The 24,307-nt window shown below is 43.6% G+C and overlaps 2 protein-coding genes across 3 annotated transcripts in view; one reads left to right on the top strand and one right to left on the bottom strand.

Annotated features, from left to right (window-relative positions):
• The window catches only part of EMILIN2 (elastin microfibril interfacer 2), a 40,471-nt gene extending 26,251 nt beyond the window's left edge, over positions 1 to 14,220 (top strand). The window contains exons 5-8 of the mRNA XM_048057908.2: positions 1,800 to 2,132; positions 2,696 to 2,734; positions 8,545 to 8,679; positions 9,442 to 14,220. Coding sequence (XP_047913865.2) covers positions 1,800 to 2,132; positions 2,696 to 2,734; positions 8,545 to 8,679; positions 9,442 to 9,779 — 845 coding nt within the window. The 3' untranslated portion in view covers positions 9,780 to 14,220. The remainder of the gene's footprint in view (positions 1 to 1,799; positions 2,133 to 2,695; positions 2,735 to 8,544; positions 8,680 to 9,441) is intronic.
• A 2,393-nt stretch (positions 14,221 to 16,613) lies between these two features.
• The window catches only part of LPIN2 (lipin 2), a 46,626-nt gene continuing 38,932 nt past the window's right edge, over positions 16,614 to 24,307 (bottom strand). For both annotated transcript variants that reach the window (XM_066992825.1, XM_013179405.3), the window contains exons 17-20: positions 23,155 to 23,307; positions 22,076 to 22,190; positions 21,302 to 21,405; positions 16,614 to 20,966 (exon numbers count right to left, since the gene is read on the bottom strand). In XM_066992825.1, the coding sequence (XP_066848926.1) occupies positions 20,822 to 20,966; positions 21,302 to 21,405; positions 22,076 to 22,190; positions 23,155 to 23,307 (517 nt within the window). In that variant the 3' untranslated portion in view covers positions 16,614 to 20,821. The remainder of the gene's footprint in view (positions 20,967 to 21,301; positions 21,406 to 22,075; positions 22,191 to 23,154; positions 23,308 to 24,307) is intronic.

Raw genomic sequence — 24,307 nt, 5'->3', positions numbered from 1 at the left:
TATACCAATATAAAACACTTTGCCAGTTTCTGTTTTGAATGAGGTTGGTCTGAAGATCTTAGCTGAAGGTGTGAATCTGTGCTACTGTGGACAGATGTCCCATTAAGTTAGCAACTATGCTTGATTTAAGAGTAAACTAAATAATTCACTTAGATACTTTAAACCTTGTTTTGGAAATTTTTAAGAAGATTTTAAAATCTGTGATTTTTTAATGAAGATCATTCTAACCTGTGCAAAGTGAACACTTCACCTTTTAGTCCTCTGCCTTGTGGAAGGAATTACCGAGTAAGCTTCAGTCCAACCTCGTGGTGCATTGCCTGTATAACTTTCAATTCCCACAGCAGTTAAAATCAGCCAGCAAAGCTCCTGAAGACTTTCTTTTAAAGGACATACATATAGCAAATGAATGCAGGTGTTGTGGAACCATGACTTCAGATGGCCTCGCAGTACCCCGGAGGGCTTAGGAGGAGTTTTTACGAGACTGGAAACAAGAAACAAGATTCACAAGGGCAAAGTGCAGGTGCAGAGTTTGTCACCTTTAATTACGTGTGGCATTGGGAACGCAGACAAAAAGCACCAGGTAGTGGTGGAGCAGCACAGGGCTTGCCAGCAACACCGTCACGGTCCATACCTGCAGGATCTGGCTGTAAGCCCCCTCCTGAAGGGCAGCCACTGCTGCCACGGCCAAGCCACTCCAGCTGCTGTGGAGCACAGGCCTTTGGTTTAGCCTTAGCCACTGGTGAGGTTACCCAGGCTGATTGTAAGGGATTAATGTGCTTTGTTTTCACCACCAAGAGCCTGGGGCAGAGGTCTCCTGCTGCAGACCGTGGCAATTGTCTTTGGCACGACAAGTTGCATCAGATGAATTTGCAAGGGGATGTTTGTTCATTTCCCCAGAAACTTTCACTCCTATCCCTGTGCCTAAAACCATGCTTTGGTCTTAAAAGTGCAATGAATACAAACAATGCTAATGTATAATATCAATAGTTAGATTTTTATTTTTTTTACTCTGCTGTCTAAAGTGTGCATTTAGGCACTTCTTTTTGGTAATTCATTGTAAAAACTGTGTTGTTGCATCTGCTGAAATCTACACATTTGTAAATTCCTGTTATAAATAAAGGCGTGAGTCAGCTTCACACTTAGGAGGACATTGCATCTTTGAATTTCATCCAGGACTTCATTTATAGGAATGCATTATAATTCCTGTAAAGGATGCAGACCTGTACTAGCTGATAACCCAAATGTTACCATGTCAGCACTGTTCAACCCCGATGTCGTATGTGTTGGCTGCCCTGCTGGAAAAGTCTCTTAATGGTATCTCTTGCCTTTAAACAATGAGGGCTTTTCAGCTAAATTATATCCTGAGGTTCTGCCTTTGTTGTCAGAACATATTAGTAATGGGAGTATTTGGAATTTTAAATCCATTGCTTTTCAAAGTAGGGGAAAAAATCCCCAAGTCACTGTCCATTTACTCTTTTTTTCCTGTGGATTTTTTTTTATTTTGTGATAGCGCTAAAGGGTTGGGTAAGAACAAGACTGCCTTGTGCTGGGTGTTGTGTGAGTACAGAATAGAAGGGAAGAGCTATGGGCAGGAGGGAGCAAAGCAGAGGAAGGAGAGAGAGCATGAAGTGGAGGTGGAGGCCACCGGCGGGAGGTGGCTGTAACGTGCAGCCAGCTCGGTGCAGAAAGTCAAGGTTTTATTTTGAAGTATTTGCTTCCCATGAATATGCATACACCAATTTCACAGACTATTTTGAGCGAATAATTCTGCATTTCCCTTTTCTTCAAACCTTTCAAAGGGCGACCAGAAGCACCGCGGCAGCCGGTGCCACCGAGACCTCCTCTGCAGCCCCAGCCGGGCATATCCCTGCTGCCATCCCGGCCGAGGATACAACCCCCGCGGCACAGGCCTCCCCTCCAGCCTCCTCTGCCCAGACCTCTTCCGCGGCCGGCGCTGCCGGGGTCGGGAGTCGCCCCGTTCCTGCCCGGAACGACCGGGATCATCCTGGAGGCTGGAGAGGCAGGGCCGCCGGGCACCGTGTTAATGTCGGGAAGGGGGCGGCTGCGAAGCGTCGATGGCCAGGCTGGGCAAAGCACCGTGCCCATTGCTGAGGGCTACGCTGGAGCACCAGGTGAGGGAACCAGACCAGCAGCGAATCACCCTGTGAGACCTACGGGCATGCCAGGCCTTCGCTAGGGGGGTGAAACTGAGCTTTACCAGATGCCTGTCAGCCTTCCGTGGACAGCCGTTGGAGCTATTAGAGCCGGGAGTTAGGGCAGAGGTGGTTCGCAAATGGGGCCTGGCAGCCTCCAGCTGGCTACAGCAGTAGGGGAAACTTGGTCAGTGCCAGCGTTGTTGCCTTCGTCAGGGCTGCACAGAGCATGAGGTCAGTGGGGCTGATGTAAAATCCTTGGTAACTACAGCAGCCTTTGCCCCTAGGGAAACCTAAATTAATTTTTTCTAGCTGTAGTGCTCGCAGTGGATTTAATGCATTGTAGTAAGAATTTGGTTTTCTGTGCTGTGACTGCCTCAGTTTAACAATAATCTGAGCATTTCATAGGAAATGTTGTTTGGTAGCAATTTTGGTAGGTAGCTTTTTGATAACAAAGGATATTTTTTAGAAGAATGCAGTGATATTTTGTCATAATTTACTCAATTATGTACTGTCTAACACACACTATTTTTGCTTTGTAGGATATCCGAAGTTATCTCCTCCAACCACGGACTCACAGGGTAAGGCAATTGTTTCGCAGAAATGCTTTACACAGGTACTTTGTATCAGTCCCTGGAGAGCTGTGGCTGAGAGAACAAAGTGACGTTAAGGAAAACCTAACACGTTTGCTACACCTTGGCATTAAAACATAGTCTGCATCCTTTGAAAATGTGGGTGTTTTAAGGTTTTAAAAAATAATTCATTTGGGGATATTGTTACTCACTTTGTGTTTTTTTTTTTTTTTTTTTTTTATTTCCTAACAAATGCCAGGACAGACCTTTTTTCCTTTTAAAAGAAAAGAACTTCTTTATGGAAAGGGTTGTTAGGCATTGGAATGGGCTGCCCAGGGAAGTGGTTGAGTCACCATCCCTGGAGGTCTTGAAAAGACGTTTAGATGTAGCCCTTAGTGATATGGTTTAGTGGAGGACTTGTTAGTGTTAGGTCAGAGGTTGGACTCAGTGATCTTGGAGGTCTCTTCCAACCTAGACGATTCTGTGATTCCGTGATCTATTTCTTTCCAATGAATTTAATATTTCTTTAGTAAGAAATTAATGCTGAGGCCAATGCTAAGTTTTTGAAGCACTGTTAGTAACTGAGTGTGTGAGTTGGTCCTCCTCATGGGAGACTTTCTACCTTTCTTAGAATGATGAGGACTCGCGTTCCTGACTTCAGTGAAAGCAGGAGTGTTCCCACTGTCAGCCATCATTTAGAAAGACTTAAAATACAATTTTCTAGGTTTGGTGTGGTTTTATTATAATTTTTAATATCATAATTCACTTCGGGATTTGTATGATAAGCAGCTATATAGCTTGTGTGGGCCGTGCTCGTTGGCCTCGATAAATACATGGATCAGCTGCTGCCTGCCCTACAGCCTCATACTCCAGATACTATCAAACCCTGGGGAGTGGTATCCTGTGTTAAAGTGAATATTCCCACACTTTCTTCAGAAGGAATGATTTCATCTAAGTTGGTTGAAGGAAATATCAGAAATAGATAGAACAGAGGGGCTTTATGGCATCCAAAATCCTACCCCTGGGTTTTAGCCTTAACAAAATCACAGATGCACGTCCTGAAGACCAGGCTGGGGACTGACAGGAAGAGGTGTAAAGAGTCGATACTGTAATTCTGATATATATACTTTCTAATTAAAAATCCTCCATAGCCTCAAAGCAATATTTTTGTGTTTGAGGATTGCAGTAGAGGAAGAACAAGGAGCTATAGATTAGGCTTCTGGAAAGGGATGAGAAGTAAGGAAATGCTCATTTATCTTGGTGCCAGAAAAGCCAATATAAATGTCTAGATCACTGTGATAAATGGATTTCCTGGGGGACTTATTCCACTTTATGCATACTACTGCACATCGTAGACAGCAGTATTTTAATAAGTTTATGCTAAAACTGTGAACTGTGCACGTTAAACATGTTGAAAAGGCAAGGTGTGGCAGCCAATGTGCACGAGGGCTGCTGGGTGGAACATGTTGCTACAGATGGTGTGGTAGCACTCCGACATCTACAGAGAGGCAGGCTCAGCCAAGGAGTTCCTTTTCCTGATTTGCGCCCCTGAAGACCTGTCTCAGTATAAGATACACCTGCCAGTCTGTCGTACTTCACCCAAAATGCCTCGCAAGCCCTGAGGCCAGGTAAGGTGACAGAAAGCAGAGGGTAAGGTATGGTACAAATAGCTGTTCGACTTGGCGGAGCTGGGGCATTTACACCCGCTGTCCCTGATCACATAGGTGGTGGCTGCTCATAAACAGCAATGAAAGAGAGCCTTTTGGGGAGGAATTCAGCAGCTAACAGTGTTGTAGAAATCAACAGCTGGGAAAGGGAAGGTTTTTGGTTTGTTGGGGGAGGAACTTAATGCTTAGGTAAGGCACTGAGGAACCTTTAAGACCTAATTCAGGCAGGACCGCAGTTGATGCCTTTGTCAGTCTTCGCCCAGAGCATTTTGTGGTACTGAAATTGTAATCTGAAAGAAGATCAGACCTTCTTGTACTATGATCCCTAAAACAAGGAGCATGTATTGTTAAATTGGCCTTCTGAGTACTCCCTTTCATTTCTCATTCCCTTTCATTTCTGTTTCTGACTAGCCTGTTATGTGAAAGCATTACTCAGGAAGAAGTTGAGGGCTCCAGCTCTGTCCTCTGGTATTAAACTAGCCCACATTAGTGCTTGTCTTGAATGCTGAGGCTTAATTTGCATGTTTTCAATAGCACTTCTGAGCTTTCCAGATGCATTAGCCATCTGTTTGGATGCATCTTACAATATAACTTTGCAGGTAAAGGTCTTCAGGGATTTACAAGTGTTAATGAGAGGGTGTGAGGCACAATAATAGGAATTAGCTCTGTTTTCACAGGCAACGAGTTTATGACAAAGGTGAATTAAGCATTAGGACCCAAGTGGCTCCACCTAATGCCTTTTGCTACAAAAGGAGTTGAACCAATAGTTACTTAAAGAAACATCATCAGCGAATATTATTGAAGCACGGCAATTTTACAGTCGTGAGAATTTTTCTTTGCTGACAATTGCAGAGGCAGAGTTCATAAATTAGCTGATGAACTGCTCTGGGAACCGATGAGAAAACCCCAGGTCACACAGCTAGGCAAGGACAGAGCCAAGAAGAGGACTTGGACGCTCTGATCAGCATACAGAGGGTCACAGGGGAAAAAATTCACTGAAAGCACAAATTGCCTTTCCCTCCCTCCTCCTTCATGCAGTTTGCAGCGTTGGTGGTGTCCCCGACCCTGCAGCTCCAACTCAGGGTGATCGCTCCTCTCTCAAAGGAATTTCTTGTGCAGTGTAATACAGAACACTGCTGAGCTAGTGAACCCTCTTGCTGTATGAACACCGCTGAATATACCCATGCAGACAGAGGGCTAAGGTGGGTTTGGGCTCTTTCATTCTTACGTGTGTGATACTGAGCCAGCTCCATGTGACTGCGGCCTACAAGACACGTTTCAGATGTAAAAACATGAGTTTTATTGCAATGGAAGACGTGGTGCTGTCAGTGGTTAGTGATTTGAAGAAAGAGTTTACTGAATACCTAAATTACCAAGCTGTGCTTGTAACGGGTTCTCTTGTTTCTTTTGATTGTTTGATGGGGAACAATATTCTAGTGGGTACACCTTAATGATTTAGTGCGGGGGAAAGCATGTTTGATGTTTTTGAGGGAAAGAATGCGGAAATGCCCTCAATTGCACCAGTGGCTGTGTTTTGCTGCTGTTTGTATGGAAGAACAGCTCAATTCACAGAAGGTGACTGCAGGCCTGGGTAGGGGACAGATACTTCTGTAAGGTCAGCCACAGGGGAAACCTTCCCTTGCCGTGATTTGAAAGAAGTTGTAAGGGCAGAAAGGGCTGAAGCAAAGCAAAGTAGCCGTGTCTTCATAACAGCCTGAACGAGTTACTGTCCGTGTCAGAAAAGGGGTGACCTCAGCAGAGCCGATGGGCCCTGCTCCACTGAGTGGTGGCTCCTGGGTATTGCTGTGGCACTGTGCTGCTCTGCGTGGTCATCCCATGTTCCTGGAAATGAGGTGTGTTGGGGTCAAACTGAGGAGGTTTTTTTTTAAAAAAAGAAAGGTGGTGATGGTAAATTGCTGATATTTTCAGCCCGTTCCTTCTAATTGAAGGTGAAACTCCTCTCTGCCTCGCAGTTTCTTCACAAGGCGTGCATTTATAGCTCCTGGCTTTCAAATGCTTTGAAATTTTCTTCCTGATTTTTAAAATTTCACAGCACTAGCTCCTGAAGTGAAAGTGTGGAGTTTCCAAGCCTGGACCTTGCGTAGAGAAACTGAACTTTGATCTCGGGGTGAAGAAAAGCATTTGCAAGTGGGGACATGTAAGGGAAGGCGATCCGCCCCGTAAGGATCTGCAAAAGCATTGCTGAGAGTTATCGGTAGGACTTGGGCAAACTTCAAACAGGCACAGCTCCAGTTAGAAAGGAGGAGGAGAGGAGAGCATAGAAACATCGTGACTTTCCTGCACCTCTCTATTTGCCCACTGAACAGGATATTTAGAGGCAGTTACGATCTCTTCTTTAGACAAGTACGCATAAAACTGAGCTGACGGCTCAAAAAACAAGGCTGCGGATCTGAAGGAAATTTCAGCAGCAAACTCTAACAACTACTGAAGCAATCGGTGTCAGTGCAGGAAGATCTAAAGGCAGCTGAGGGGAGGCAGAACAGGAGTCACTTCCCTACCCAGATCCTTAGCTACTGTGAGCTGCAGCTATTGCAAACAGAGAGCAGGGCATTTCTGGGCAGGCTGCAGGAACCTCTCCGAGTCAGCCAGCAAGAAATGAGTGGATGTACATCATCATTTGATGTGAGTCTCAGGGTAAGCTGTGACTACAAAGGCGCTTCCTGTAAGTAGAGTGATGTTAAAGGGCTGGAGCGTTACAGAAGCTCCCTCCTGAAGCAAGCAGACTTCCTGCAATTCATTTTGGTCCTTTTGAATAAACTCATCTTAGCTCACAGGAGCTCTTACACATGTACTGCCAGGTAAAAGGGCTTCTGGCCGCTTTGTGAGCGTGAGACAAAATACTGAATGAGGAGATACCCAAAGATGCACGAGGCGTCTGGTTGCTAGACCCCAAGGGAGTTCATGGTGGTTATTTGCTATTTCTGAAGCTGCTGGCATCTTACGGTCCCCCTGCCTCCGTGCCAAGTTATTCAGGAAAAAAAAAACTAACATAACATTGATATATTCACGTTTTAGGTAAAGTTTTGTCACTTTTTAACTTCTCTATCCAAGTGGTGTAATCAGAATTGAACGTTTGTATCACTGCTTGCTGGTGGCATGTCAGATTGAGAGGGAGAGAAACCAGATGTTTATTTTATAGACAGCAGAACAAGGAGCAGGGCTGACCCAGCACAGAGAGACTTGGATCCTAACCTGAACGGGGTTGAACAGAAGGAGCAGCCGAGGACAGCTTTAAGTGTATTCATAGTTTACCTAATTGCCTGATCAAAGCAGCAAGAGTTGACTGCTTCTAGCAGTGTTCCTGCCTTAAGGGAAACCTTTAGAAGGAAGGGAGCTAAAACAAGACTAACATGTGGTTGATCACCAAGACTTGCTTTTATGCCAGTCTGTTTAAAAGTAAAAACTTGTCCTAATAGTCCAAATTGTATTTCATCAAGTGGTTTTAGCTAGTGAGCAGATAGACTATGAAATACTAGTGTCTGTCTGAGCTGCTGAGAAAAGAAAAAAATACAGAACAAAAAATTCCCTGAAAGAGAAGTGCAAAAGAGAGAAAAGCCCCAGACATGATTCTCTTTGTTAGAATACCTAAAAGTGTTACTTGTGTAGATGATCTTGCTAGCCTTTGGCAGAGAAAGCAGGAGATCTAAGCTGTTCACAGCTTCTCCCCTAGGAAAGCTGGCACGAGCTTCCGACCTTCCGCACTTGTGCTGCCATTGTGGTGGTGATACAGAGCAGAGAGGTGTGGGGGCAGCCTGAATCCTGGAGCCGCTCCGTGGCAGAGCATTGTCGAATTCAGGTGTGGCAGGGTGGCTACTTCCAGCAGTTACAAGCCACGCATCTTTTCCTTAGAGGGCAAAAAAGCAGCTCGTAGGTGATGCCAGTTTTCTGGCTCTCCTGCCAGAGCTGGGAGGCCGTAGCCAAGGGGGAAATTTTATGGTGCTCAGTCAATTTTTTTAAGGCGAGAAAGCTGGGCCAGCAGAATGTATTCTGCTAATTCTGGCACCCCTCAAGTGGCAGGGTTAGGCTGAGTGGAGCATCTGTGGGAGCAGAGACACTGGGTTATAAACCATCGCAGGGAAAGGCTGTGCTGTCATCCCGAAGCGACCTCAGTCATGTTCTTACCCATTTTAGGACCTGCTGCTGCCGCTGCCTCGCTGGTGTCATTCTCTGCTGGGCTCACACAGAAGCCTTTCTCCAGTGACGTCGGCGTGGTTCACTTCAACAAAGTGCTCGTGAATGACGGGGACTATTACAACCCCAACACAGGTAAGGCAGAGGACGGACCCACAGAGCTGCCAGGCGGGCAGTAGCTCCCCATTACCAGTGGTCGATGCCACCTCAGGCACTGCGGTGCGTCGAACTGAACAAAATCCACAAGTCCATCTAAGCCGGCTGCAGCAGGGCAGGGGCTTCCTGAGGACGGGGACAGTCACGCACGTTGTCCCTGCGGGTTTTCCACAGCTGCCAGGGACACCGAGGCCTGACTCACCACCCTCTCTGCTCTGCCAGCACGACCACTGTGTGCTCCTCACCCCTCCTCAGGCACCTGCACCGTTAGCAGCAGGGAGGCTCCTTACCCACCTGTTCCACTGCAGCTGGGGGAGAGGAGGGCTCCCTGCTTTTGACACAGACTTCAGTGTAAGCCACCTCAGCCCCCTCTCGCACCCCGAAACACCTCCGCGGGCTGGCTCTTTGAAACTCAAGGCTCTGCAGAATTATGTAGAGCTGTCATGACTTCAGTGTTACGTACCTGTGGTGTTGGTGCTTTCTGCATCGCAAGCCTGGAAAATTTTTAAACTGAATCTGTTTTTTTAAACTGTATGGGAAGAGTCTGGCTTGTAGCTCAGCACACCCCGTTGCCTTCGTGACCGCTCTCAGTTGGTCAGCTGCCCAAGCTGACCTCAGCCCAGTCACCTCCGCGTAGCAGCGGACAGCGCGTGCTGTGCTATGTTTGTCTTTGTGCTTAGCGCGCTCAGGCCTCTCCGTTTTGAATACCTCAGAAAAGCCCTGCCCGTCTCTCTTCCGCAGGCATCTTCACCTCACCGTATGAGGGGCGCTACCTGATCACCGCTGTGCTGGCGCCGGAGCGGGATGAGTACGTAGAGGCAGTGCTGTCCGTCTCCAATGCCAGCGTTGCTCAGCTCCACACGGCTGGGTACAGGAGGGAACTGCTGGAGTATCACAAACCCTACTCGGGGAAACGGACCTGTGGTGGTCCCGGGACATTCCACCTCGTTCTTCACCTCAAAGCAGGAGATGAAGTAAACGTCGTCGTGACAGGAGGCAAACTGGCCTACACAGACTCCGATGAAATGTATTCCACGTTTAGTGGGGTTCTGCTTTATCCTTCCATTTCCCATGTGTAGGTCCATCGTGGAACAGGAGAGAAGGGTAAGATATTCCGAAGAAATTAAGTGTAATAAAATTCAAAGCTTTAATATATTCAGTTTATATATTTGGTTTCAGTGATGGGTTTATTATCTGTATTGAAACCTTGTCCCCAGTTTTCAGAGACAGCTACAAAAGACCTGTTTCTGTAGCTAAATTAACTCCTTCCCCAAGTCCTTGTTTACCTGTACAAACACAACAAACAGCTGTTAAACAACAAATACGTTCTCAGTAGACACCTCTCCACTGTGCTCTTGCTATTCCCTATTAAATAGCCTTTGCAGTCTGCTCCCCAGTTTATCTCTGCCAGGGTCCGTGGTGTATCAAAGTTTACGTCTTTGCTGCAGTTCCCAGTTGCAGCCAGCTTCTTTCATGTTTTCAGTAAAGCAGGGGCAAGAAAGTGTGACCACATTGGACACTGACGATGACTTAGTCCTTGCTTTATTAAAATAATACGGTGAGCCAAGTGCACTCACATAATTTGTTCAAAGGAATTGCTAACCATGGTGGTGCAAAGCGAAATGATGTTTGTCTGCATCAGTTTTCTCTTTCCCCTAAGGGCCAAGTGCAGTGCTAAGAGACGAGTGACTCTCAGCCCAGTCAAGTGGCAGCAGCAGTGCAAGGAGAACTTAGCCTTGCCTCAGCTTTTCAACGGGCAAGTGTGAGTGTTAAGGCACAGTTGCTGCTACTGAAGGATTAAACAGTAATTTCCAACTGGTACAGTAAAAAAGACAACCGGTGAAGTGTGATGCTCTTGAGATTCGGGCTTAGCACTTGAAAATAACAAGACAGGTCAGAGGAATCTCCGAATCACCTGTTCTTAGCTAGAAAAATGATCATTTTGAAAAGCTTTTGAAAAATTTTACAGTGCTGGTGTCTGGAATTCCTAGAGTATTTGCATGACAAAAGTAGTTCTCTTCTTTGTTGCATTGCAAAAGATAAACCAGAGGAAAAATTGGCTAAAAAGATTATAGGAAAATAGTCTCTTTAGCCAGTGCTGTCAAATGTACAAACCAAGCACCTGCACTGAGTCTTTGTTTTAGCAGCCTCCTGCATCAGCACTTTTCAGTGGGGTTTAACACTCAGCATCTGTCTATACGGATGGAACAACTCGCTTATTAGCTTAATCACATTTGGTGCAACAATAGTTTATTTCTTATACTAGCCATGTCTCAACTGAGATAACAAAAATAACGTTTTGGCTCTTTGGAGTTAACATTTTGAGCTCTTTCATGGGTGGAAAAAAAAAATCTAACCATACTTCAGTAAGAGCAGGACTTTTCCACTGTCATCTATATGTCACATGAACTGGTCATCTTTTTCATAGTCTATTCATCACGCATAGAGCTGTATTTATCATTGTGGTTTGTGTAGTATATTTTCCTTCTTACGAATCCAGAACAGCTGTTTATAGCCTCAGAACAAATAAATCCTTCAGGTGAAGGAAGAACTCCCCGCGCTGGAAGCAGCACCGTACACTTAGCTGAAGCCTTTCCCCATCTGAGGAGGTCAAATGCAGACTTCACGCCTTTGCTGCATAGTTTTGGAATAGATACTCCCTAATAACCCTGTTTCCAGGCGATGAGATGGGGCCTTCCCACAACAAACTATCACATCCTGGAAGCTGAGCTGCCTCTGAGACAAGCGGACAGGAAAAGCTTTCTGGCCCCAGAGGAGCTCTGCATCAGTCCCTTTGCAGCTAGGGTTGTGCCGGGCGGGGGTGGTGGGGCGAGCACAGGAAGGAAATCGCGAGTGGATTTTTTTAAAGCGCGTGGCTTAGGAAGATCTCCTGGCACCTGGTTTTCAGAAATTGGGGTGTTGCTGATAAGCAGCAGCTAGGGCTGGATGCGTTGTGGAGCAGGAAGGCTGTCTGTGTAGAAGCAGCTGCTTCAGGGACCCGGTGAAGGGAGCCACCCCCCTCATTTCCCTGCACATTTGACTTGATCTGGGCTGGAGCACCCCTCGTTCAAGAGGGGCTCCGTTTTCTTCTGTCCCAGAGCAACAGCCCACTGCTCTCCCATGCCTTTCTAGGTCTCTGAGTTGAAAGGACAGACAGGAAAGACGACTTCTTCTGAAAGCTAATTACATCAACCATATGTATGTATATATATATTTAACAACTTCTTGTTATGTATGAAAGCCATAGAGGCTCTTTTCCTTTTAGGATATTTTTCCCTCTCAAGAAAGCTGTGTTCTCTAAGAAGTTGGCTCCAGACTGTGTGTGACTCAAGTATTGTTACATTATTGTTGCCTGTGCTAAAAATGACTCATGGAAACAAACAAAGTGAGCTGAGCGCTTAGGGAGACCTCGCTGGCAAACACCACCTCCTTTTTCTCCACCCCCCTACCTCCAAGCGAGATATTTTTAAGAATCAGCGGTGAAAGTTTAGTGCCAGAGGTACAAACGTTTCATCACCTAATTCTTACCTGACTGCTCCGGGAGGTTTCTAAGCCCAGCCCATGCACCCTCACGAGCCCAGTTCTGCTGTTGGACGGGGCGCTCTTCTAACAGAAAGCTTCTCCCTGTGCCCAGGATCTGCTGCTGACGATGCTGGGATTGTTTGATCCCACATAACGCAACATAACCAGGATTTATACCCGGCTGTAAAGCACCCTCTAAGGTATGTCACAGCAGGACCCAGTCTGAGGCATATTTTGAGAACAGCTTTTAGACCTAGCTCCCCATCCACCATCTCTAGCAGCACAGTGGCTGAAGCTATGAACTCTGATGAGGGACCACTGCCTTGCTTCTTTGGTAATTGCTGTAATCAGGGTAAGTGGCTCATTTTCTCTTAATAAAGTTACCTTACTGGAGCTTTCAAGGTGGACTATTCACCCTGCTGGGCAGACTAAAGTGCTGCAGCCCCTGAACAGCAAAGGGAGGAGGGATCAGACTGCCAATTGCTGCCTCAGTCAGTGCTTGGTTAAAACGCTCCTTAAATTTAGCAGCAGCTGGAAGAGACTCAGGCACAGATGAATTCATGGGCCTACTGGGGATTTGTTCTGTACGAAACAGCTCAGCCTCAAAGGAAGGGGTGAGAGCACTGCTCAGAATACCCCGAACCCGCTGACGGGGGGGGTTTCACACCTTCAGTGGGAATCAGAAACAAACCAAGGAAATAACCTGCACTGAAAGAACCTTTTCACACTGTTGGTTCATTTAGCTACCACATAGAAAAGCATCCACCACCTCAGATAGGAAGCATCTGACAATAAGGATGCAAAAAAAAAAAAAAAAGCTGTAGGTTGAAGCGCTAAGGCAGGTGCACTGCACGTTTTACAAACCAGTGGTACCAGCCAGAGAGAGACGGACGGCCCTGGCCAAACACAAACAGCGCATCCTAGAGCAGACGGGAAGGGCAGCAGAGAGCCGTAAAAATCAATCATAGCACAGGAACTCACAGGAAAGCTTGGAGCAAAGCGGGAATGCAAATTTCCATCACAAAACGTGAAACTACCTCATTATTTGCCTTTGCCATTTAGACTTTAGAGACAGTGGAGACGTCATGCTACTGAGCACTTACTTAAAGCAGTGGCTGCGTGCCACGGACGTCTCCACCAACCTCCACCACGTCGCCTTTCAACCTACCCCAGGTTACTTGCAGCAACTTTGTGCGATTTAGCAGAGGAGCTGGTTAGCTTGGCTGACACAGCCAGCCACTCCAGGAACATCACAAACAGCCAAAGACGTGCACCTGTAAGTGGAAGGCATGGGAAGGCAACATGGCCCAAAGCATACATGAGCACCCTTTATAGCTTTAAAAGGCTCAAATGTGCTGGGAATGCAAGGTAAAGGGCTCCTTAACCGCAAGCAGATTAGCCTCAGGAGGGAACTGGTTCCCGAGGGTGCAGCCTGCATTTGGAAGCAAGTTACAGCTGCTGAGTAAGTCAGTCCTTAGGGTATGGCATGGTAGTGGATACGAATGGGCCACCAAAACCACAAATGCACTCACGCAGCGTCAGCTTGGAGATGTGAGGGACATTTGCTTCACTGAGACGCGCTGCAGGTACACTTGGGCTCCAGAGAAAGCTGCAGAGTTCATGTCAAGCTACCGGGAACACCTGGGGCCACGTCCTGTCATCACAAGGCAGACTTGCATGCACCGACCCTCCTGCAATGTACCCTGCGGCTGTTAGACGAGATGGAAAAGAACTGCTCTGCCAATTCGTTGTACATGGGAGACTTCAAAGAGCATCTTATAACATGTTCATACGTAAGCAGGTTTTGGCATTTATCCATTTTGCTATCTTGATTGTAAAAAAAAGTTTGTAATTTTTCAAAGTGCATTTGAGCATATGCTTTGTGTGTGCGTGTATACACGGGTGTACATGGTCTGATACCTAAGAACATGAGGAAAACTGTTTGATGGAAGGAAGACAACTGCTGACATGTCCAAATAAAGCCTGCCTGTTTTGTGATGTCTCGATGCTCCTTTGCTTTCCAGTGAGTACAGCAGTACTGTAAGCCAAAACTGCTGCTCTTTCCTCCAGCACCTTTAAAATTTCAGTTTCTGGCTTCGTAGCCAAGCCTGCATGTATGGGTTAAGTATTTAATTCAGTCTCAGGCGTTGTTATATAGGGTTTGTGATAGACAGCATAGACGTTCTGCCAACAGACTTCCTCATTCAGTGCCCTGATTCCTGGTTATTTCACTCCCCAAAACTGCTGGGGATGAAGTAGTATCAGACAAAATATTAGGGTAGAGAACAGAGGTTAGGAAGGAGAAAAAGGCAGAGGAGGAATGAAGGAGGAGTAATTGGGAAGAACCACGAAGTGACTTGATTCTCAGTGCTGGGGTAAGCACGACCTGCAACTACCTGCTCCTTCACATGGACTTTAGCAGTACGAGGTGAAAGTTTAGCCAGAACTTTCTGTCCCCACTCTCTTAGAAGTGAAGACTTGCACTTGTAAGCACGTGTAGCACTCACAAGGAGGTGGCTCAGCATTGTAATTACCCCGATGCACCGTTAACCATACCTTGTTGGAAGATCTGTGTGAATGCAAGGCATTAATTAGCCCCGTCCTCGCTGTCGTGCAGCTCAGCATCCATTCTCCCAGAGCTGTGCCGTGGGCTGCCGCTGTTCGGTTCGGAGACCCTCACACAGCCCTGGGCCTCCAGTCCCAGCCACAACCACTTTGGCCCTTGAGAAAATGCAGCGAAGGGTTATACTGGGGGCTCCGGAGCGTTCCTGCTGTTCTTTGCTACAGCCCCGGCCTCCTGAGCCATTGGAGGGTTGTTGGGCATCTGGGGCATGGGACAGAAACATCGCTGTGGTTTTGGTTGACGTGACTAGGGCAAGGAGGGGGAAGTGAGTGTTGGCATGCTTTGCAAGCATGCTGCACAGAAGCAGAAGCCCGTGCTGGAGATAAGGCAGCGATAAGCCCTTGCTGTGCCCCACAGTGAGACCCCCAGAAGCTGTGGGCCCCTACGCCTCTCCCCCACGCAGCATGCAGGGATCTGCCCAGAAGAGGCCCAGCTGCACACGCGGCCTCCCAGTGCCCTCAGCGTACACACTGAATGAGGTAACACTAGGGAGGGCATCCTGCACGCACACACAGTGTCCATTCATGGGATCAGGCTGTATGACATAACACCGGGCCCTCACGTAGCGATGCCATCACTGCAATACATGGGATTTAATCCCACTGCAGTAGTAGGATTTAAGGGACACAAACCTACAGCAGCCCCCGCCCCTCACCATCTCCCTGCCTCAAAGCCCACTCGCTGGGAAGAGTTGCAGCATACCAGAGTTTTCAAGGGGATGGTTGCCAGGGCCCGTGAAGGGCAGTAGGAATTCAGCAAGCCGTAGATGAGGCTCCCTGCTGGCATCTGAGGCCCTCAGAGAACGGTGACCGGTCCTGCAGCAGTCTAAAGGAGCTCATGGCACATCTGGAGGTCGGAGAGACCCCTAGGTCTAAGACAATTGCTCCACGACAAAACTATCCATCCACCAAGAACAGGGTAAGATGAATACAGGAGAAACCACTTAAGCACAGACAATATTCCTCTATCAAATTTCAACATTCGGCATGCACAGGACTTGCCTGCCCTTTGTGCAGTGCACACCACAAGCGAGTGCTGAAACCTATGTGTGAAAGATGGGCAGTGATGAAAGCGTTGGTATGAAGAGTGAAGTGACCTAGGTGTGAAGAGAAGGGCACACTGTATGGAGCAGAATCACAGGGGAAAATAAATAGAAGTGGAAATTGTGCTCCTGCAGCAGGAGATAAAACTCTAGCACCAGGCTCTGTACCTGGACAGGAGAGCCAACGTGTAGTGGGAGCAGCAATACAAATGGTACACCTGCATAGCAGAGGGATCAAAAGACAATATGATTTACACTTCCATGCAGATCTATCATATCATTTATATGCGATAGAAATCACTGGGTTTTCTTTGCTTTGAAAGGAAAATGTTAGCTTGGACGGAATGAGGATGAAACACCAAACTAGGGCAGCAAGTGCTCACAATATGTAGCCGCAGTATTTTCTTCAAGGCAGCTTGCGTATTCCTGAGATGTGTCTATGACTATAGTGCATCTGCTACCTCATGTTCTACATTAACAATGCACGCTTAGATTTCCTTTTAGTTATAACCTAATACTGGTATTGGCAGACAATGTAAATGTGATTACAGCAATTATTTATCAGCTGTATAAATACTTCAGGAGTAAACCAAGTGTGAGAGAAAGCAAATGTCATAGTCCTTAGAGCAACTCAAAATGTAAGATATGAATACAATTTAAATAAATCCACATTCACTAGTTTAGCGATACAAGAACGGAACTCGTAAGCACAAATTGAAGAAAAAATTAGTTTAAGTTTGTTTATTGTGATAACATTGTTCTGAACATCAATAAACATTGCACTGAAGTGTGGGTTACTGTACCCAAGATAGTCCAGTCTTAACAAAAACCACTATATCGGTATGGTCACAGATTTGACAGTTTTAAACACGCTACCTTATTAGTGATTGGGTTGCTTGAATAATCAGGTATTTCACATCTTCAACATAAAAATGGAACAAACTAATGAAGAGAGTTTTCCTATCCTCAAACTCAACCAAAACATAACTTTCATCTGGAAATAATTAACACTGCAATAAAGAAATCCAAACAATTCCATTCTATTCAGCAGAATTCAACTTTGGAAACTAAAACTTCTTTAGGCAAAAGTGACACTTCAAAGGCATCTCACATCCATTATCTATTTTTGATGTTTCATTACGAATTTGCATTATAGTCATTTAAACAACTCATTCATATGACAGCATCTTCTGGAAGACTTGTATGAAATATTAACATGAAATCTTATTTTTTGCCTTTACCATAAGAGGATTCAGAGTTTGCTTCAGAAGTTCCATAACTGAGTCAATACAAGTGTTAAAACTTTTCCAGCTGAAAAAAAAATATTTTAAGGAATATACTGATGACAGGAAGCTGAGGATACACGAGCCATATTGCACATGCAATTGTATAACGTTAGGGGTTAAAGCCCAACCTTTTGAAGTACAAGCATGTTTTGTACAGTGTAAAAAGATGAATCCAGAAATGTGCACAAGTTACTGATCTTAAAATCATTATAGAAATGGGAAACGTCCAAGTCACTAACAAGTTCTGAATTGCAATGTTCCTTTATTAATCCCCAGACAGGTATCGTTGACTCAGCTTTTGACATGCTTCCAACGCTAAGAGGATCTGCATCTTCAACAACACAGTCTTAACAGGGATGTGTGCGCGCCTGCAGACACACACACTTAGAAGTTCCTCTTTCATAGAAAGAAAGATTTCACTTGCGCTAGTTTTGAATACGCATAGCACAACTTGTTCTCAAACATTAACTTCAGGCCACTTCTCTTAATTAAACTAACAACAGATAGGCAAATGCATAATTTTTATATACCCCACTTCATATTAATATTGCAGCACAAGCCTACGGTTTGATAGCAATGAGATGTCTTCTCTAGTCAATAAAGTGCCCAACAATCCAAATCATGTAGGTACACAATGACAGGTACAGTACCCCCAATTCCGTCCCTAAGCAGGGTTAACAAACAGTCTGAACAAAGCTTCAAATACAAGTCAATTAAAAAAACCAAAACCACCACAACCTACTTGTATCAGGAATACTCAAGAAATCTTTTACATTTTATCAAAACCCAAATATCAAAACTGTTACAGAGACTGAAAAGCAAATTTTTTTTTTTTAAACTAAGCAACTTTTTGGACATCCCTATACCGCAAAATAAGAGGTCAGCAGAATGGGGAGCTCTTTGCAGCCACACCCATACCACACCAGCTTATTACATGCATTTGGAGATGGACCTGATACCATTTCTCCACTCCGCCCATTTATCCAAGTCCCCACCTTAAAATCCATAGCTTGTCTTTATGGCAATCCAAAAAGATGAATAGGATTTAAGTGAAAAAAATTTACTCAGTAAAAATTAGCAAAACACAGCCAAACCTTAGTAACAATCTGCACAACTTAGAATCCCATCTCTGGTAAAATTTATCTTTCTGGAAGTGGGTTTTTGGTTGGTTTTTTTGTTTGTTTATTTTTCCAAAAATCTGTGTAATACCAAGGCCACCAAGAATACGTTAAGGATGGTAAAGAAAATTTTGTCATCCACAAAGGACTGTTTTAGGAGAGGCAGCTTCACTCCCTTCATGAGAAATGGAATTAAAATATTATGTTGGGTTCTTATAAATTTTGAAGTATTTAAGTGACTTAAAAGCTCAAATTCTGTTAATTTTCAAAGCACTTAGTGATCATGAGAATTTCAGTTTCTACAGAATTTTATGGAATAAAAGGTAAGGAAATAAAGGAAAAATATACGGAATGATGTTTGCAAGCTTCTGACAGTGCAAAAAAATGCAGTACAGCAAAATGTGCTTTGAATTTAATCCATCAAATATACTTAAACACGGAGTAGTTTGGTGACAGGAGCAAGAATTTGTTGAAACAGTCACAAAATGTCTTGTTCTTACTGTGTACGAACAAGAAGGATGCCTTTCAAGTCACTTAACATGTATGGCACAGTGACAGGCAGGTGTATTTCCTTTCCCAACTTCATACTCCTGCTTTGAAAGAGAGGTTTCATGTTGACCCTGTCCCTCTCCCCTTCTTTTGTAACGTTTTATAGTCACAGGAATACACCGGAATTTTATCAGAAAACAAAAGAATACAAAAATTATTGCCCCCAAGTAGTTAACCAGTTGTCTAGCACTAGGCTGGTGTTATTTCAGAACACAGGGTTAAGACTCTAACCTATTAAGTTTAAGGCCTGATAAAGAAAATATTCCTGGGGGTGGGGCAAAATCCTCTGAGCGCGCTCTTTTATGGGTAGTGAAAGAAAGAAAGAGATCCTCTCCTGCTTTCAGGCCATGTAAGCCGAAGCAGAGGGGCCTGCCCAAGCCATGTTTCTATCAAAAGCAGCTCTGGCTAAGCACCGCAGCAGTAGCCGTACAAGTGCCTGCTCAGGATCACTCACACTTCCCTGCGCAAGAGTGTGTAGCCACTGGGAGCTGTGTGGGGAGAGAGCTTGGCCCCCGAGCCTGGTGGAAATTCTGGACGTGGCCGCCCTGGTGGGATTGTTAAGGCACGGCCTCAGGAACTTGCTTAAGGAGTGACAGGAAAGACTGTGTACCACGGAAAGCCTGGGACTGAAATATAAATGACTGTAGGCCTTAAGCCATCTGGGCTGGAAACATACAATTCTCACCACAGACCTGTCCTAAGGAGTTTAAATGTACCAACCCAACTTAAAAAGCAGAACTACCTTTGTTTTCAAGTATTTTTGGAGAGAGAAATACTAGCTGCTTTCACAGCTGATAAACACTAGACTTGGAATGCAATTTGTTCACAGGCTCTTGATCTGAACCTTAGAAATGACCAGCATGATGCTTACAAATAAACCAAAAGGAAAAAAGAAAAAAAAAAGAAAAAAAGGTTTTATTCTGCTCTGCAGCATTTAACCATTCTCATACCTGGAATCCCACTACTGAGCTGCATTTCCTTCCAGCTAGTGAAAGCCTGTAATACAGAATTCTGGAAAGACCTGCAGTAGATAATTAAAAAATTAAATACATCATTTTTTTTAGTATAACAATTCCCTGAATATAATCTGTACATACTTTTTACTGGCCTACATAGCATACACACACATATGAATCTCCATAATGAAAAAAATTAAAATGCCAGCTCCCCAACTCTAACAGAAACGTTCAAGATTTCTTTTGGAAATTTAACATGAAATAGTGCAGCCTGAAAGCAACAAAAGCCATACAAGTATCTGAAGACAACTTTCAATTTAACAAGATAATGAAATAGTTTAAGCATTGCATATAAAAAAAGAAGCAGAATTAGTCTGAGCATTAATTGTACAAGCACAGTCTCGTACATGTGACAAAAGGCATATTTACATTTAAAGATGAATTTAATGTCTTCAGACTGTCAGGCTAGTAATATCTATACACTTTCTGTATTTTAGCTGAGAAAGAGCACACTGGGTCTTAGGTTCCAGCTCCTCTGCAAAATGGCCTAATTGTCCACCTGAACATTAGACCAGTTTTTTTATTAATAGGTCTGACATTCTATTTGGCAGTTTCCATATACTTTTTGGCTTTGTTTTAGAAAATATACTATTAAGACTAATACAAAAAAAAAAAATCTATGCTTACAATAAGGTCTGTATTGATGAAAATGCAAAGTCACTCAGCATTTAGTTGCCATGAAGCACTTGGGTACCACGGCCATCAATGACAGGCCAATTTCAAGTGCCTTAGTACAGGTATATAAAGACAAGCAACACAGACAAACAATATTACAAAAAAATAACAAAAAATGGACAGTAGCTTTGCATTTTCTTCGTCTTACACCAACGGAGTTAAAGTGATTTCTTTAGTAAGACTTATGGTACCAGTATATAAATTAGCATCTTCATTAAGAAAGTTCTTCACATTTAAACTGAAGTTGAGTAGCTGAACATGAAATTCCGTTTCTAGGTGAGAAGTATTTTTCAAGCCAGATCTTCCAGGTTAAGGTCAGGAAGAGGTTCTCTCCAATAGCAAAAGGAGCTGAATTCTGGGCATGGAAATGCAGAACTCTGTTCTTTATTAAGCAATGGGAACACATATTCCACAAGCTCACTTAGTCTGTAGTACCTATATTAAAAAAGAAGAAAGACCATTATTTAACAGTCTAGTCACTGTTAACTCTAGCCAAAAATGAGCTTTAGAAGTCTAGACCAGAAAACTATAGTCAAATAAGGTATAACTACTGCAGAAGCAATTTTCAATTTTATTTTGCCAGCTTACTTTTCTTTTCAAGAAGTTTCAGTTAAGTATCCAAAGTGATCAGTCTCTGGCAAATAAATTTTTCACGTATCACATAACAGAAGATCATAAGGAATCATCATGGTCACAACTGTAGTTATTTTGTAATCTCATTCCCAAGTACTCTATTATTTCTCTAACTGAAATAATAAAAATGCTCTTACGAAGATTTGTTTCCTTTAGTCCGTTCTTGGATCAGTTCACCCTTTGGATTCACAGTAAATATTCTGCAGTCTGGAACTCCCACTTGCATGTAGGCATACACATCCTGTGAAAAGCATGAACAAACACACATGCTTTGACACTTTCTTATTGAATATGATATACCAAACAAATTCTTGAAGGAATAAGAGAACAGATTTAAAAGCTGATCCAACAGCATACAGTAAAATTCCCGAAAACAAATAAACAAAAACCACACATCGTAACAAAGCATCTCCCCCACCCCCACCCCTCAAGTCTTGTTCTCAAGCCTTGGACCACAGATATGCACCACAAAATCTATACCACACAGTACTACTCGTACTACTCCTTGTGACAACATTCCTCTTAGGAATACCCCTTCTCTCGAGCTCAATTACAATAGCACTGAGCTGCAGAGAAAGTACAGGAGCTGTATGATAGGAAAAAAGATTCAAGCCTGAGGAGTATTGAGTTCCCCTAGGTTATAATGCTGTCAAAACTGCTGAAAAAATATAGAAAGGTGTTAGGTATTTAGTTAAACCCTAGGAATCCTAACACATCCGTGTAATCTTTTTCCTAAAGGAATTCTAAAGCTATAGTTTTTATTTAAGAATCTGCATGGCCAAATCCATAGAAATACCAGTGTCCCATTCCCATATTCAAACTTATATAGACACAAAAAGAAAAGCCTATTTCCCTTCCCTCCCAAGTACTTCATGCATTTTAACCCTTCAAAGAGAAAGTCTCAGACTTACATTGGGCCTGTTTCCAAAAGCAGCATAGAAAGGCTGTTTACTGGGAGCAAACAAGTTCTTGATATCATTCAAACATTCGATTTTGAATTTTTCAGGCTTCTTTTCTATTACTTCCCTAGAATAAAAAATGAACAGTCAAATTCTAAATCATGACCAAGCAGTGGGTGCCCTCCTTCATGAATTTATCTGATATTTGTATTCTCATTATTTCCTGTTGTTAGTGTGGCTAGTTACAGACATTGGTAAATACTTTTCCAATACAAACAATAATAGGATAAAAACAACATTCACAGTAGAAATAGGTGAATAAACTAACTAAACTAGGCTAACTAAATGTGAAGTTCACAGCTCATGGGTGCAGTTTGTGAACTGCTTTTATCGTACATTACCATCTAGACCAAAAGCAGAAGACTGAATCAATTACACATAAGCTTGTTACCATTCCTGCCTCTGAAAAATCTGCAGGACTATTAAGTGACCACAACAAAAGCTGCTGTCATTGTTTGCCATGACTCAGTTGTTTGCTTTTAATAATAACAATAATAAAATGAACAAAAAGAGTCTTACGCTATTAGCTCTTCCCATCAAAAATGAGGGTTCAAAAGATTGGCTGGGATGAGCCACAGCTAAATTCCATACCCATCTGTAAGCAGTCACGTATGGAACACGCCCAGTATTGCAAGATCACTTAGTTTAACAGTCCATATTCCCCAGTTTTCTTTCCTTTTTTTTTTTTTTGAATGTCTTGCATAGGAGCACTGATGAAAGCAGAACCTAATAGTAATCACTCACAGATTGGAAGAATATAGAAAGTAGAAAACAAGCTGCTCTGTGACAGGTATTTCCTGTTTAGCAGCCACATCTAACGTGTCCGTAGAAACAGAAGTATATTTCAAGTGAAATTCATACAAATAGCCTGTAAGTGATCACTAGAGGGGCACTGAGTCTCAGTAGCAAGCCAAGCACAGAGCAGAATGTTTGGATACACAGTTATAATGATCAGCATCTGAAGTCTTTTTTAATTTGATTCCTACTCTGAGATGAGGAGGGAATGGATGTCTGAAATCCCACATGCTTACCTATGAAATGCAGAAAATAAACTGCTGGGGGACAACATGACAGGTCCCCTGGGAAGAATTGTTCCTTTGTCATTCACCCAGTGTAGGTATCCTCTAGTTATATCTGCCATTCCAATGGCACGGGCAGAACAGTACAGAAACTTGTAACCATTTCTGGAAAAGAAATACCAACTTGGTTCATTTTCCTGCTGAAGATATTTGTCAACACAGACATTCTGTACCAGCAGCATCCAGAGGCACCAGTTTAGGTACTGACTTCCTGCAGTGAGCTTCACAAACTCCTAGGAAAAAGACTGTCCTGCTATTATAAAATCAGAACAGCATGTAATAGTTTGAAAACACGACTCAATCAAAACTGAGAAACAGGAAATGCAAGAACAACAAGGATGGTAATACTAAGATTACGTATATAGATGGACTCAGATCTGTTTAGATAAATGTCACATTGGTTTCACCCGGTTTCCATAATATTGGATACCAGATCTCCTGTCTTTTTTTTTTTTTTTGTTGTTGTTGTGGTGTTTTTGGTTTTTTGTTTTTCCCTCCAGATTGTTACCAGAATTTGCAACTCATAGCAAAGGAAGCACAAGCAGCATTCATCAGGCCCCTAATTTTTTTCCTACAGACTTCGTAGATCCATCTGTTAAACAGATTTGTACACAGTTACTGCATACACAAAAGGCTCGAGTGTTTATGTGCATTTTCAAAGACATGATTCAATTTGGCAAATAATTCCAAAACTACTCTTCTATTATACACTGAGCACAAAACAAAGTTCTGGTTATCTTCCATAAACTGCATGGGGCCAGAGACAAAATTTAGCTCTATGTAACACCACACACACAAAAAAAAGAGGATTGCCAAGACCCCAGATTTATTTTAATGGAAAGAAAAACTATTAAACGTTAAACCAAAGACAAAAATGGATTATTTTAAGTGGATGACGAAGTGTTTTAACAGTTAGCCATCCTGTTATCCTCAATACCAAATTATTATTTCTAGCATCAATGCGTGTGTTTTTTTGGTATGGTTTGTTTGAAAGTTTGTTAAACAAATGACCAAATCTAAGGGAGAGAAACAATGAAGCTTTATTCTGCATAAAGTTCTTGGACATAGATAGGATAAGGCTATATTCCTCTTAACTGCACACTAC

The sequence above is a fragment of the Anser cygnoides genome, chromosome 2, assembly GCF_040182565.1.
Source record: "Anser cygnoides isolate HZ-2024a breed goose chromosome 2, Taihu_goose_T2T_genome, whole genome shotgun sequence".
NCBI lineage: Eukaryota > Metazoa > Chordata > Aves > Anseriformes > Anatidae > Anser > Anser cygnoides.
The sequence above is the reverse complement of the archived record's forward strand: the minus strand, read 5'-3'. Positions and strand labels throughout refer to the sequence as shown.